The sequence below is a fragment of the Caloenas nicobarica genome, chromosome 2 (assembly GCF_036013445.1).
Source record: "Caloenas nicobarica isolate bCalNic1 chromosome 2, bCalNic1.hap1, whole genome shotgun sequence".
In the NCBI taxonomy this organism is placed as follows: Eukaryota; Metazoa; Chordata; class Aves; order Columbiformes; family Columbidae; genus Caloenas; species Caloenas nicobarica.
This window is the reverse complement of record NC_088246.1, coordinates 76,065,597-76,078,597: the sequence shown is the minus strand read 5'-3', so window position 1 is coordinate 76,078,597 and position 13,001 is coordinate 76,065,597. Positions and strand designations below refer to the sequence as shown.

The 13,001-nt window shown below is 43.3% G+C and overlaps 1 protein-coding gene across 2 annotated transcripts in view; it reads right to left on the bottom strand.

Moving 5' to 3' along the window:
* The window catches only part of SLC22A23 (solute carrier family 22 member 23), a 119,094-nt gene that overhangs the window by 28,782 nt on the left and 77,311 nt on the right, over window positions 1-13,001 (bottom strand). For both annotated transcript variants that reach the window (XM_065628275.1, XM_065628276.1), the window contains exons 4-5: window positions 7,785-7,953; window positions 1,951-2,078 (exon numbers count right to left, since the gene is read on the bottom strand). In XM_065628275.1, the coding sequence (XP_065484347.1) occupies window positions 1,951-2,078; window positions 7,785-7,953 (297 nt within the window). The remainder of the gene's footprint in view (window positions 1-1,950; window positions 2,079-7,784; window positions 7,954-13,001) is intronic.

Below are 13,001 nucleotides of genomic sequence, written 5' to 3'. Positions count from 1 at the left end.
ATACAAGGGAAGAAATAATAAAAAGCCACAACGATATTCCAAACAAATGCAGAATCAACAAGGAGGTAGAAATGACCATGTTCTATATAACTCAAAGTTTGCAAAGGGTAATGTACTAAAAACTGTTATATCTAAGTGTATTTGCAGGCAGAAAATCCATAGTATCAAGATGTGTAATAACATTGTTTTCCACATGAAAGTCTCTCCTTAAACAGGAGTCTACTCCTACCATGAAACTGCTGGAAAAAGTAATCAGTCACAAGTAATAGTCATAAAACCATTTTGATACTTAGCACTCCTCCATGGACATCATCATTATACATGGCTTGAATAAATCCCTCTAGTACACAGTAGCATCTTTATCATTTTCCTTAAAGGAAACTCAGGTGATTTATTTTTCCTTTCCCTTAAAATACATTTTATCTCCAAATTCAAGAAGCTGACTAGCCAAATTTAGAGTTTGTTGGGAAACTCCAAGTCCATTTGCAAGATTTTTTGTTAGCTCAGTGATAGGTTTTCTCCAAGATCCATCATTTACTCTGTTGGAGGTGTGCAACAAGAAGGTGGGGGGGATGGAGATTACGGGGTTAAAGGCTGTTTACATATCACTATGCTTTTCAGAACTTTGCCAGAAAAATGGCGTTTACATTGCAAAGCCATTTCCTGTGTGGTGCAGATTCAGGAACTGTGACCCCAGACACACAATTATGTGCAAACAAGCTAATTAACACCAATATGCCAACTGCCCCAGACCTGAGTATGAATACCACAGAACCAAACTGGACTTTTTCACCCCTCACTGATGAAGACTGCTTCATTCATTAGGCACCGATGTTAACAGTGACATTTTTCTAGTATGGAGGAAGTCTGTTCCAGTGCTGACCAATGCCTTTGGCATTGACGGAAGCTGCAATTACCCCAGAGACCTTTGGGAGAGAGCATCAGCCAAGTGCAGGAAGCGTCATCTCCCCCATGCATGGGCAGAGCTGCTGGGTGATGTCTCCCCGTGGCCCCTGGGCTCAGAGCAAGTAGAGTTTGAAAAAGTGGGGAAAAAAAAGAAACATCTCCACTGTTTTCTGTCTAGTGGGTAGTCTGATACAGATTGCAAGTGACAGTGCAAAACAGGTATTTATGGGCACTGTCAGGCCTGTGAGAAGGAAGAAGGGTGTCTGAACCAAATCTTACAGGTGCACTGGTGCGATGAAGATCCAGAAACTCTTTGCCTTTATTGTAATTAGAGCCCCCCCCCCACAGAGTCTCTTCTGCAAAGCACCTTGTGAGACATGAGCATGGCTTTTTCAGTAACAATCCTGGCGATAAGACTTGTCAGCTCTTTCTAAAGCAACAGTAAACCAAGGAACCAATAATTTAGACTCTCAACTAAAAACTGCACCCTAATGCTGCTGCTTGCAGTCCCTCCGCCCCCAGAGCAGCATCTTTCAGATGATGCAGGAGAAGAAAGCAAAAAGGCTCTTGGAGCAATGCTTTAAAGAGAAACCGTAACGTGGTTTATATCTGTCACAGGGCTGGTGCTTTAGCATTTGGAGTTTGAGAGCTGCTGCTTCTCCAAACCAACAAAATAAGTGTTGCGTGATGGGCAGGATCCCTGCCAGCACCTTCCCTACAATAGTTTCCAGAGACATGCAAGGCTGAAGCCGCACTCTGTAGCCATGGCAAAATTCTTCAAGAGATATCTCTAAAGACATAGGACACTGCAAGGTGAGACTACATTTACTAGGACTGTTCAATAGGTGGAATAATTTTAGAGACAGTGCTGGAGTTTGGAATCATCTTTCAGGAAAAGCAAAATGAATGAATGGATGAGATGATTTTACAGGCAGTAAATAGATTATTTAATTCTGGGTAGCAATGCCATGTGTAGCCTTTAGCAAAGAGGGAACAACTTCATCTGAGAGGAGGGATTTGCAGTTGTCTGTCTGTCCTACTCACCGGGCACCACTCCTTTGATGTCGCTTTCCGTGTTCATCCTGTTCTTGTGCGTGAACTGAAGGATCAGTTCCTTGGATGCCTCAAACTGCTGTGTAGCCATCAGCCACCGAAGGGACTCTGGGAAAATACTTTAAAGGTGGAAAACAGGTTAAGATCACTTCCAAGTTTCTGTCAGAGGAAGAACCGATAGGTTTAGGTCCCCATTTACCCATTCATGAGCTACTTAATTGTTTTCAGAAAGCAGAAGAATCACTTATGAAAGAGGGAAAACAGATTCAGAATGTGCAAATTAATTTATTTTTCTTTTACACCGATTCACAAATGATATAGGAACTATCCTATCACTTAGAAATAGGACATATTAGAATTTTACAACATATTAGAGGTGTTCTGCCTGCTAATATAATTTTGAAAGAACTCTGAGAAGGAGGCAGCACTGTCTGCAACAGACTTTTGCTGCCAAGCAGGCAATGAATGAGATGTGCAGTTAACACATGGTAATTCAGACCAAAGAAGAAAAACAGCTGACAGAAATGATTTGGATTCTCTTGTAAAGACAGCGAGAGGAAGAGAGAGAGGAAAGAGAAGAACTACTTTTCAGGATTATAATGAAATAGAGTTTTAAGTTTTTAAACATATCAAAAGTCTTCTCCCACATACACAGACTTTAAGCCATTCTTTTATACAGGTCACTATTGTGTATGCTCCAGACAACACCAGTTGTTGCTTTAAAAGTTTCCTCTAGTAATGATAATATTGTGTTAGTTGAGTTGCCTTAAAAATATACACATTCGCACAGAGTTACAAACCAAAAAAATTATTTTCTGTCAAGTTTCCTTCAAGTGCTGGTATTCACGAGTCATTAGATTATCTGATAATTCTTCCTTTTTTTTTTTTAATTTCAGATGAGTTTTTTTTAATTCAAAACCAAAATAAATATATAGGTCTTAAAACAAAGGAACAAAACCTCCCATACTTCTATAGATACGAGAACTTTCAGATCTGACTCCAAGCATATTTTTCATTCTAGTTTAGGCCTAATTTTCGCTAATCTTCCAAAACGCCTTTCTAAGAACAAACTTAACAACTACTTTTAACTTCAAATATATAATAAACCTCGAATTTCCTTCACAAAGCACTGATCTGTGTGGTGTATGCTGCCTCAGTTCTTATACTTCTAAGCAGTAGACCAAGTAATTGCACCATTATCGTACTATCTTTTAAGGCTGATGCAATTTGGAAGACAGCTTAGTGAAACCTCCATCCCAGATAGAGAAAGTATTATTTTTTTTTAAGAAGAAAAGAGGAGAGAAGTCAGGCGGACTGCAATCCAAATTACATCAGGCAATAAAAATATCTAACAGTCATGATGACAACTATTCAGCTTGATAGCTTATTTACTATCACTAGTGGTGCATGGATGCTTTGGCATATCCTCTTGCAGAAAGTCCTGTACTGCAAATGCATGTTTTGAAAAATTAAGAATTCTCTGAACGCAAAATCTCCCCACATGTGGCTCCGGGGACAGTCTCAGCCACTACTCTAAAAAGTGCAGGATTTTAATGGTCCACTGACAGGTTACAGGTCCCAAACAACAAGCCTTGTGGGGAGCACCCGCTCCTACAGGAAGGGAGGCGCAGCGACAGGCATTGCAGGGACAAACGCTGTCTCTGCCTTCCAGCTCCTGCAGGTTTCTCAAACTGGAAACACTGAAGCTTCATGTCTTTCAGCCGCTCCATTACTTGGTGGGAGCAGTGGGAGTTTCGTTTAAGGATCTTTAAAAGCTCCTGGGCTACTTTGAGTCCAGGTTAGCAGGGACAGCAAGGGGAAATGCTGGCCATCCCATCTCTGTGCAAGTGCCCAAGCTCACCTGTGGAGCATGAACCTCGCTGCTGCCAAGGGTCATTTATATGCACCTACTGTTGCACCTTCTGCTCCCAAACCAAGAACCATCACAAACTCAAAAGCCAACAAAAAAAGTGCCACCCCCTGGCCCCTGTGGACTTCTGCACAGAAATTTGGTCACAACCTTGCGCTTTGTCACATGGCATTAAATACCAATTGAATGAAGCTGAGACAGTTTCTGCTGAGGGTGGTCAGTCTCCCACACCACCAGCCTGAGCAGACTGCAGACACCTAGTCGATCATCTTCTACCTCCTCCATCAGCAAGGAAAGGACCAGCCTTTTGCAGTCAAAGAAAAGGAAGAGGGTGAGGGGGTAGGGGGAAACATTAATCTCCTGTTACATGGTTGCTGTTTGGGAGAGGAGAGGTGGAAGAGTGGAAGTGACACTGGGAAAAAAGATCCTAAGCCTGAGAAATCCTAAGAGCAGAGAAGAATCCTTGACAAACAGAAAAAGGTCAGGCAGGTACCATGCAGAGCTAGAAGGAGAACTGTTATCTCATCCAGATGCAGAACAAAGCCATGCCATGGAAAAGGTGTAGCATGCCAATTTGGGGTCTGCCCCAGGACAAAAAGTCCAGTTATTACAACCTGATGTCTTGGTAAGGGTAAATCCTATCTAACAGCACTAGAAAAGAACTGGCCACCCCTTCCCAGTTCTTTGGTTTTGGTTAGAGTGAAGCAGGAGTTTATTTCAGATTATTGATACCTTTGCTGAACTTCATGGCATGATCCTGTCAGGAGCTTCACACATCCAAGGGAGAGGAAATAACGCCTCTATATAACTGGAGCTCCCCTTCCCTCATGGCTCTAACACACATACACACACTTTGAAAGGAGCCTAACTTCTATTAACTTATTTTTATATGCCTGTCACCAACCCTTGTGCTCAGGTCTGGCCTACGTGGGTGCCTCTCTGCCCTTCCAGAATGACCAGACAGCTCAGCAAAGGCATCTGTTGGATTTTCAGGTGTCCTAGTCCACCAGCCCATCCTTACTAGACAAATCTGCTTCCTCCTTACCCCCTATCCATACACAGCTCCCCACTCTGCTCAGCCATCTGCCTCCTGGGGATGGCACAGCCTGACATGTGTATGTGGCCAGGAGCAGAGCACATCTATAGAATTATTTTGGTTGGAAAAGACCTTTAAGATGAAGTCCAACCATTAACCTAAAGCTGCCAAATCCACCTCTAAACCATGTCCCTAAGAACCTCATCCATGCATCTTTTAAACACCTCCAGGGATGGTGGCTTAACCACTTCCCTAGGCAGCCTGTTCCAATGCCTGAACAACCCTTTCCAGGAAGGAATTTTTCTTAATATCCAATCTAAACGTCCCTTGGCGCAACGTGAGGCCATTTCCCCTTGTCCTATCACTTGCTACTCGGGAGAAGAGACCAACACCCTCCATGCTACAACCTCCTTTCAGGTAGCTGTAGACAGCGATCAGGTCTCCCCTCAGCCTCCTTTTCTCCAGGCCAAACAGCCCCAGTTCCCTCAGCTGCTCCTCATCAGACTTGTGCTCCAGGCCCCTCACCAGCTTCATCACCCTCCTCTGAACTCTCTCCAGCACCTCAATGTCTTTCTTGTTGTGAGGGGCCCAAAACTGAACTCAGGATTGGAGGCGGCGCCTCACCAGTGCTGAGTACAGGGGGACGATCACTTCCCTAGTCCTGCTGGCCACACTGTTTCTGATACAAGCCAGGATGCTGTTGGCCTTTTTGGTGGGAGAGGGCTAAGTCACAGCATGGGGCGGCCAACAGCTCTCTCACAGCAGGAGAGGGAAGAGAGCACGGAGGCGGCAGCGTAGGGGCTATCACAGTGTCTGTTATTGAACTCACTGTTTTGGGTACATGATGGAGAATTAACAAGCAGTGCAATTTTCCAGTTCTTTTATTACAAATCAGTTTTATTTCTTCCTTCATCTGTAATATTTGCTGAGGGTCCACAATTCATTATATTCCCCAACACAATGCTGGGGAAAGAGAGGAAGAAAGTGAAGAGGTAATAAAATGCTAGCAGTTTACATAGAATATGCAACAGATGGAAGACAAAAGCCTAAGAGAAAAGTGCAGACTGTACTGTCAGTATAATTAAACAGGCATCTTAACCAGAGTCTGTTTCTGCAAATGCAAAAACCCTGGGCAATGCAAATCCTGCTACTTTGGCTATTACCACTATTTATCAAGCTGTCATATCACACGTTATATAAGGGGGATCTGTTTGCATGGTCTGCCTGTCCTGTCCAGCCAAAAAGCCCCCAAACTCTTGGAGATTAGGAAATAAACATTTGCATTTCCTATTGCTTTCAATGTCACTCAGGGACAACCTCTCAAGTAGAATGTACGAGACCTCCAGAAGACTGCTGAGGTGTTACTGCGTTACTGCTGCCCATGTCATCTATCATGTTCATTAAGCATCTTCATACTATCACACTGTCCTTTTGGACACAAATATCTGTAAACGTTATATTTAATATTGGGTTCTATCCAGTGGTGGATATAATGCTTTCCAGGTGGCAGACATCCCAATAGGAGGTTTTGGAATAGACCTGCACGTGTTTCCATTTACATGTGTATAACATATGGCAGGTTTGGAAGAGCAGTACTGTACATTAACAAGAACACTCTAGCTTATTCATCATCAAGATTAACACCAACATGATGAGAGTATTTAGATGTCGCAAGTTGGAAAACGGGGGTAGGGAGAAAAGAAAAACACATTATCTTGTAAGGGACTTGTAACATTTCCCAGTGTGCTGCATTTTGCCCTCAGCCCAAGCTGCGGCATGTCTACCTCAGGGATAATGGAAGAAATCCTCACTAAGGGCTACTGTCATGGGCACAAGAGAAGTCTGTAAGGCCTTCATGCATTGATAGAAAAATACGCAATTGTTAAAAATTGTTATATACTTTTTAAAGTTTTTACATGCTGCACCTTGTCAGGCATTACAACTAGCATCTAGGCCTCCCACGGTACACAAAAAACTTGGTTCTACACAGTGCAGTGGCCTTTTTTCTTCCACTTTTCCAGTGTACAGCAACTGAATATCTGATCTTGTTAGTATTATATTTAAAAAGAACCAGCTAGCATGTTCTTACTGTTATGGTTTTGTACAACACTGCTTTCATAAGCCTCCATTGTGTCATGCTGCCACTGCATGTCACTAAGACAGAACAACAAAGAAAGATAGTTTGGGAGGTTTATAAAGTCCTGATGGGGATGGAACTGGCACCATCCCCACAGTGAAAGGCACCCTGCTTCTCTCAGCATAGCTGTACCAACACCGCAGAGTGGGAGCAGCTGGGAGGGGGGCATTCCTTGTGGGAACGATCCCAAACCACCGTCCAGTGCAGAGCGGCCACGCAGGGTTCAGCACAGCATCCACTAATTCAGGCAAAATTGAGCAGGCAGTCTAGTTGAGGGCTGGCTACCTCACACACACAAGATGTCCAAGTGCTCTTGTTCAAGAGCTGACACATGTTATTTTTAACCTAGCTTGGCTAACTCAGGCTAATGAAACCAACACTGACAGCCCAGAACCACAATACAGGTTTTAAGGGAAAATTTAGCTGTGCAGCCACAATCTGACAGCAGCTAGGCTGAGATGCATCCTCTCAAGAATTTTTTTCCTCTTTAAAGGGGAAGTGACAGCCAGAATAACAGCTAAGTATTAATATAACTTGCTGCTCAGCCAAAGAGGACCATCTCCTGAGTTCCCACCATGTGGCAGCATGTAACCTATGTGCTTGCTACAGCAAATTATAAAGCTATTATGTCTTAACTTAAAGTAAAATCTTTGCAAAAGGTGAATGAAAGAACAAAGGGAGAGACTCACAGGTATTGTTAATCACACACACTACCCAACATCCCAAGTCTAACATTAGGAGCTCATGTTGTCTTTGACTGGACAGGAGGAAGAAATACTTACACCCAGTAAAGCAGCATCAGCAGGAAAGGACAGATGATGACTGCCTGGAGGACCTGCCAGTCCCTGCAGAGAGCAGCCAGCCCTGGCATGAGGAACTGCCCTGCCATTTCGATGAAGCTCGCCACCATGGTGATCATGAACCGGTGCCCAGGAGGACAGAGCTCTATCCCTGAAACACAGAGCACACGAAAATGCATTAGCCCCCCACCAGCAAAGGCACCCACAGAGCGTCTCTTTATGGAACTTTCAGGGAGTTAATGTACTTCAAGACCTTTGGGCAAAGTTATGCACTATCACATAAATCTTGTTTCCTCCTCCATTCAGGCTTCAAATACTCTAGTAGCTATAAAGAAACCCATTCACAGCTGACTGTGGTGCAAACTTTGCAACTTCCATATACCTATTGCATCTCCTGCAGACCTGCTGTATCCTCATTGTCAGCTTTCCTTCAGTCGCTGCCCACAGAAGCATTTTACCAAACTGCAAGATATTTGTTTTTTAAATGGAATGTAGGGTAAAACACAATCCAAAGATTTTAAGTTGAGCCTTTTCACACTTCTCAGAGATGCCGCATGCCTTTCCCATCAGTTTGCTGGGAGGCAGAAGAGTGCAGCTCTCAGCAGGATACAGCTTATACGGGATGCCACCTGCCCACAGTTTGATATGTTACGACTCAGCCAGTTTCAAGCTGGATTTTGCTGCGTAGGTTGATTGTGGGTTTGCTTTTTGTTTTTGCATTAGCTAATCCTGATCAGCTTTCAAAGGAGCCAGTCTTCCACCTGTCTTATCCTGTTCTCCATCCTTCCTTTTGCTGCGGGGCAATTTACTACCATCGCTGGCATCATTGGCTGCTTTGTAACAAGTGAATTCAGTAGATAAAAAAAGTTTTCTTAAACCCTGAGTTCTGGCTACCTTTATTCAGCCCTCAGAAATTAAGATGAATTTATCAGAATCCTAGCTTTAAAAACAAACAAACAAACATAAAAAAATCACAGAAGAAATAGCAGAAAAACTGGACTGCTCTGTGGAAATATATTCAAACAATCCTTTTGCCGATAAGATTGCAATAGAAGCCCCTATTTCATATTTCCCATTTGCCCACATTCACTTCTACAGATGAATAATTAAGCACAATAAACCTGCCTCGGATGTTATGTAGTACTTATTGGCATGCTAATAGAGAAACACAGGTTCGTAAACATTCATGATACGTCACTGTCAGCATTATTGTTTTTCCTTGGGATTTTTACTATGGTTGTTTTAAATTAGAATTTAGCAGTTGTTAAAATTGTAATTGAAAAGCTATAAGACAATAGGGAGGATGACAGCTGCTCCTTCCTTCACTCTCTCATCTGTAGCTTGTTCAGAATTTATCACTGTAACACAGCGACCAGGAGCTAGCTTGCAGATCAAATGTAGGATTAAACACCACACGCTGGGTTTTTTCGCCTTTCTTTTCAGCCGACGACAAAAACTATTGATGGATTTTTGCCAATACAGAAGGAATATGTGTCTGTTGTGAGGCAGCCCAAATTTTCATTAACCTAACCACAAACACAGCAGCTTTGAAAAAGGAAGGGGGGAAAAACACCCTCAAAAACTCTCACTTGCTATAAAAGGCTTTTACATTTTAATTAGGAAAACAAGATTAAAAGGCAGAGCTCCTTATGACATTAATATGGTTTCATTCTTACTAATGAAATATCCCAAGCCCAGGCAATTTTTTAAATCCTATGCAAAGAGGTCACTTCCGTTTTATTTTCCTAATCTTCAAATATAAAGTGCTTCTGTTTGTTTTTCTAATCTTTAAAGTCCCAGTTACTTACACTCCAACATTTCTTCATGAAGTACAAGGACAAGTTTTGTTGCTATAGAAATGAGAAGTCTGCATTAGATAGGTAAGGCTTTGACATTTCAGTTGTTTTGCTTAAGTCAGTATCAGATTAAAAAAAACCAACAAAACAACCTAGAGGAGAACAACTTCTTTATGAAGTCAGAAAGAGGCACCCAAATATTAAAACCATATTTTATTAAGTCACTGGTGCATAGTATGTAACTCTGCATGCAGCAGTTATTAATTGTATGGAAAGTAAACAACTTCTGAGATTATTTAGCATCTATTTTCTTCTCTGGATTGTCAACACATAAGATCAATTTTTGCCCTTTCTTCTAAAAAAGCTGGAGAGGAAAAAATGAAACTCCTCGCTGCCACTGTTTGAGCATGACTTTGAAGTGACACCTGCAGACACTCAGTGTATTTGAAATATCACATCTCTGTCAAAATATTCTGCATATTAGGATAGTCTACTGACTTTCCAACATCTCTAGGATCATTTTTTTATGATAAAAGATTCAGCACTGCAGTTTTTGGCAAGCATTTAGCAGCCAACCTTTCCCCCACCTCTGCCAGCAAAGTCGCCCTCTGCAGCACCTCTGCCCCAGCAGCAGAAAAGGTGCCCTGCACCCTGCTGATGCTCACACTGCTGCCGCGGTGCACCCAGGCACGAGGCCTCTGCAACCGCAACGATTTCCACCTGGTTCAAGTACTAACTTAGATTAAATCACTACAAGACAGAGTTCAGCTTTATCCACCTGTGGCAAATCCAGTAAGAAAGCTCTAGCTTCCCCACTCACTGAAAATGTTTCCACCTCAACTACTTTGTGTAGCATGGAACAAAGCCTTGTCATACACACAAATCATAGAAATTACCATCAGTAATTAAAAACTCTCACATACATCCATTTGCTCTACTTGGAAAATTCTGTGTGTGCAAGGAGACAGGTGTGGAAAGGATTTTGCTTCCTTGCCCAGCATTTCTACTCTAGGCAGCACAGTCAGAGCAGCAGACCCAATGCAGATGCCTAATTTCTTTAAATCCCAGGAAAAGGATCATACGGACAAGTCGAAACCTGTACGCAAAGCCATCCTGTAGTACTTGGGCAGCAAAATCAGATATGCCCGGGACACGTGGGACAGACATTCTCACCATCAGTAGACACCCAGTAACGGTGGACACCACAAGCGCAGAAGCGGGATGCAGCCAACCACCATGGCAGAACTGCCAGTTGCACACTACCTGTGATTTCATTCAAGTAACAGAAGGAGGAGGAACAACGTGACCTACAGATAAGGTATAAAGAAGATGAAGAACACGACTGGAGTCATAAAATATCAAGACTACTGGTTTCTTGTTGCCTGCCAAGAGCAACCTCAGGGATGTAATGAGGATGCAGCAGCCACTGCTGCTTGTCCTCTGTCACACAAGTGATCCTGGCCAGACCACATGGACACACACCTTGACACTTGCAGTTGCATGGGTGTGACAGCATGCATGACTGAAATCCATGAGAGGATGAGCGTAGTTGTGCAAAATCTGCCTACTTTGGGGAAAAAAATAAAATCATTCTTCTATAAGGTCTCTCACAGAGTTATTCAGAAATCCTGTTGGAAACCTTTTCAAATATTAACCAAGGGAATGAGAACCACAACAGCTATATTGGCTGTTCCTAGTGACAAAGGCCAAGCTCAATAAAAGGACTTTCAAACCAACATTTTTGGTATACTAAGAGGACACCACAATACCACGGTACAGTACCAGAGCTTGATTGAATAAAATCTCCCAAGCAGGTTTCGGAATAACAAAATTACTTTTCTTTAAACGGGATTAATTTTCTCTCCCTCACTTCCCCCATGCTCCCTCTGTGGTGCAGTTCTTTGGGACTCTCCTTTGAAAGAAGGAAAACCTGAACAAGCCTTCACAGGGAAAAGCAGACTCATTCCACAGAGCACATGAAGATCTGGGCAGCCCTTCTGCAAGTGCATCTTCAGCTTTGCCAAAAAGAAGCTGCGTATAAATGTCAGTGAATTAATTCACTACAGTTATATGATACTTGAACTGGTGCATGACATTTACGTCTCCTCATCCGGAAATAGATGTGCCTGGAAGAACCCAGGTAGCGAAGCAGAAAGGAAGATGTTTCTGGAGTCAAGACACAGGTAGACAATGGCACATCACAGATCCTCACATGTTTTTGGACTGTCCGCAGAGAACCATTAGTCCTGAAAGATTTTGCTTATATTTTTGGTGTTCAGAAACCTAGAAATAGCCTGCAAAAGACAACAGAGCTCTAGATTGTTCCATACCAGAATGAATTGTCCCTGACAGCTGACCAAAATGGCTGGGATTTATGGAGAAGGACAGGGCTCCATCACATATCTTGCTGTGGCTGGAAAAATTTAGGAAGATCCCAGCAGCACTGACAGCTCGGATGGGATGGCAGAGAGAGTTAGAGCCCCCAACGCTCTTCCCACCAGCACGGCCCACGAGCTGCACGGGACACATGGATGGGCCAGGAGGGCTTGTGGCTTGGCTATACCAGATGTATGACTGTGAGCACTCTGGCTCACCTCAGTGTGGGTGAGGAGGGAGCTATTGAAGAGCCTCTGCAATGCCACGGTGGCTCAGCCCCACCATGTGCAGAGCTGCTTCATGCTGCAGGAGGTCACCACTGCCTCTGGGCATCAGCAGAGAAATGCATGATAAATCCACAGGTCAGACAACAGGCAACTCACAGCAAATGCAGCCGACACTGGTGACAAGGGACACATAAATTTTAGATTCGAAAAGGCAAGTGGCCTTTGCTAACAGCTTCTCCTTGGCAATGGGATGGAAAAACCCCTGGGCTGATAACCTTGAGAACAATTTTTCAGGTAACATCTTCTGAAAAGAAGATGGGGATTGAGGTAGAATTATCCAAGTATACCACGGTGTGACATTTGCAATGCTGCCCTCTCCCTTTCCCAGATGGATCCTCTCTCTCACCCTCTCTGCCTACAGCGTAGAATGAGCAGTGCATCTGGAGGAGATGGACACACGGACAGGTGACCAGGGAGGACTACAGTAGTACCAGGTTAACATCAGCTCATGTTGCCACAAAGCGTGGCCCTGTGTAGCCCACCTCCTCCAAACCCCACTGGGTGAGCTGTCGTCACCATGAATGGACTAAGGGCCACATCCCGTCCTTTCTCACTTGGTCTTACAGTTGCTCACTGGTAGCAATCTGTTTCAGATTTCAGAAAACTTCTCGTTTGTCTTTAAAGGCTGACATTTATTCTCATAGGGTATTGGCACAAGGATGAATAGCAAACAGTTTTATTTAAAGAAAAAAAAGTTGTAAGCCATTTGCAAATAATATAGCAAGAGGAAAAAGAGGTTA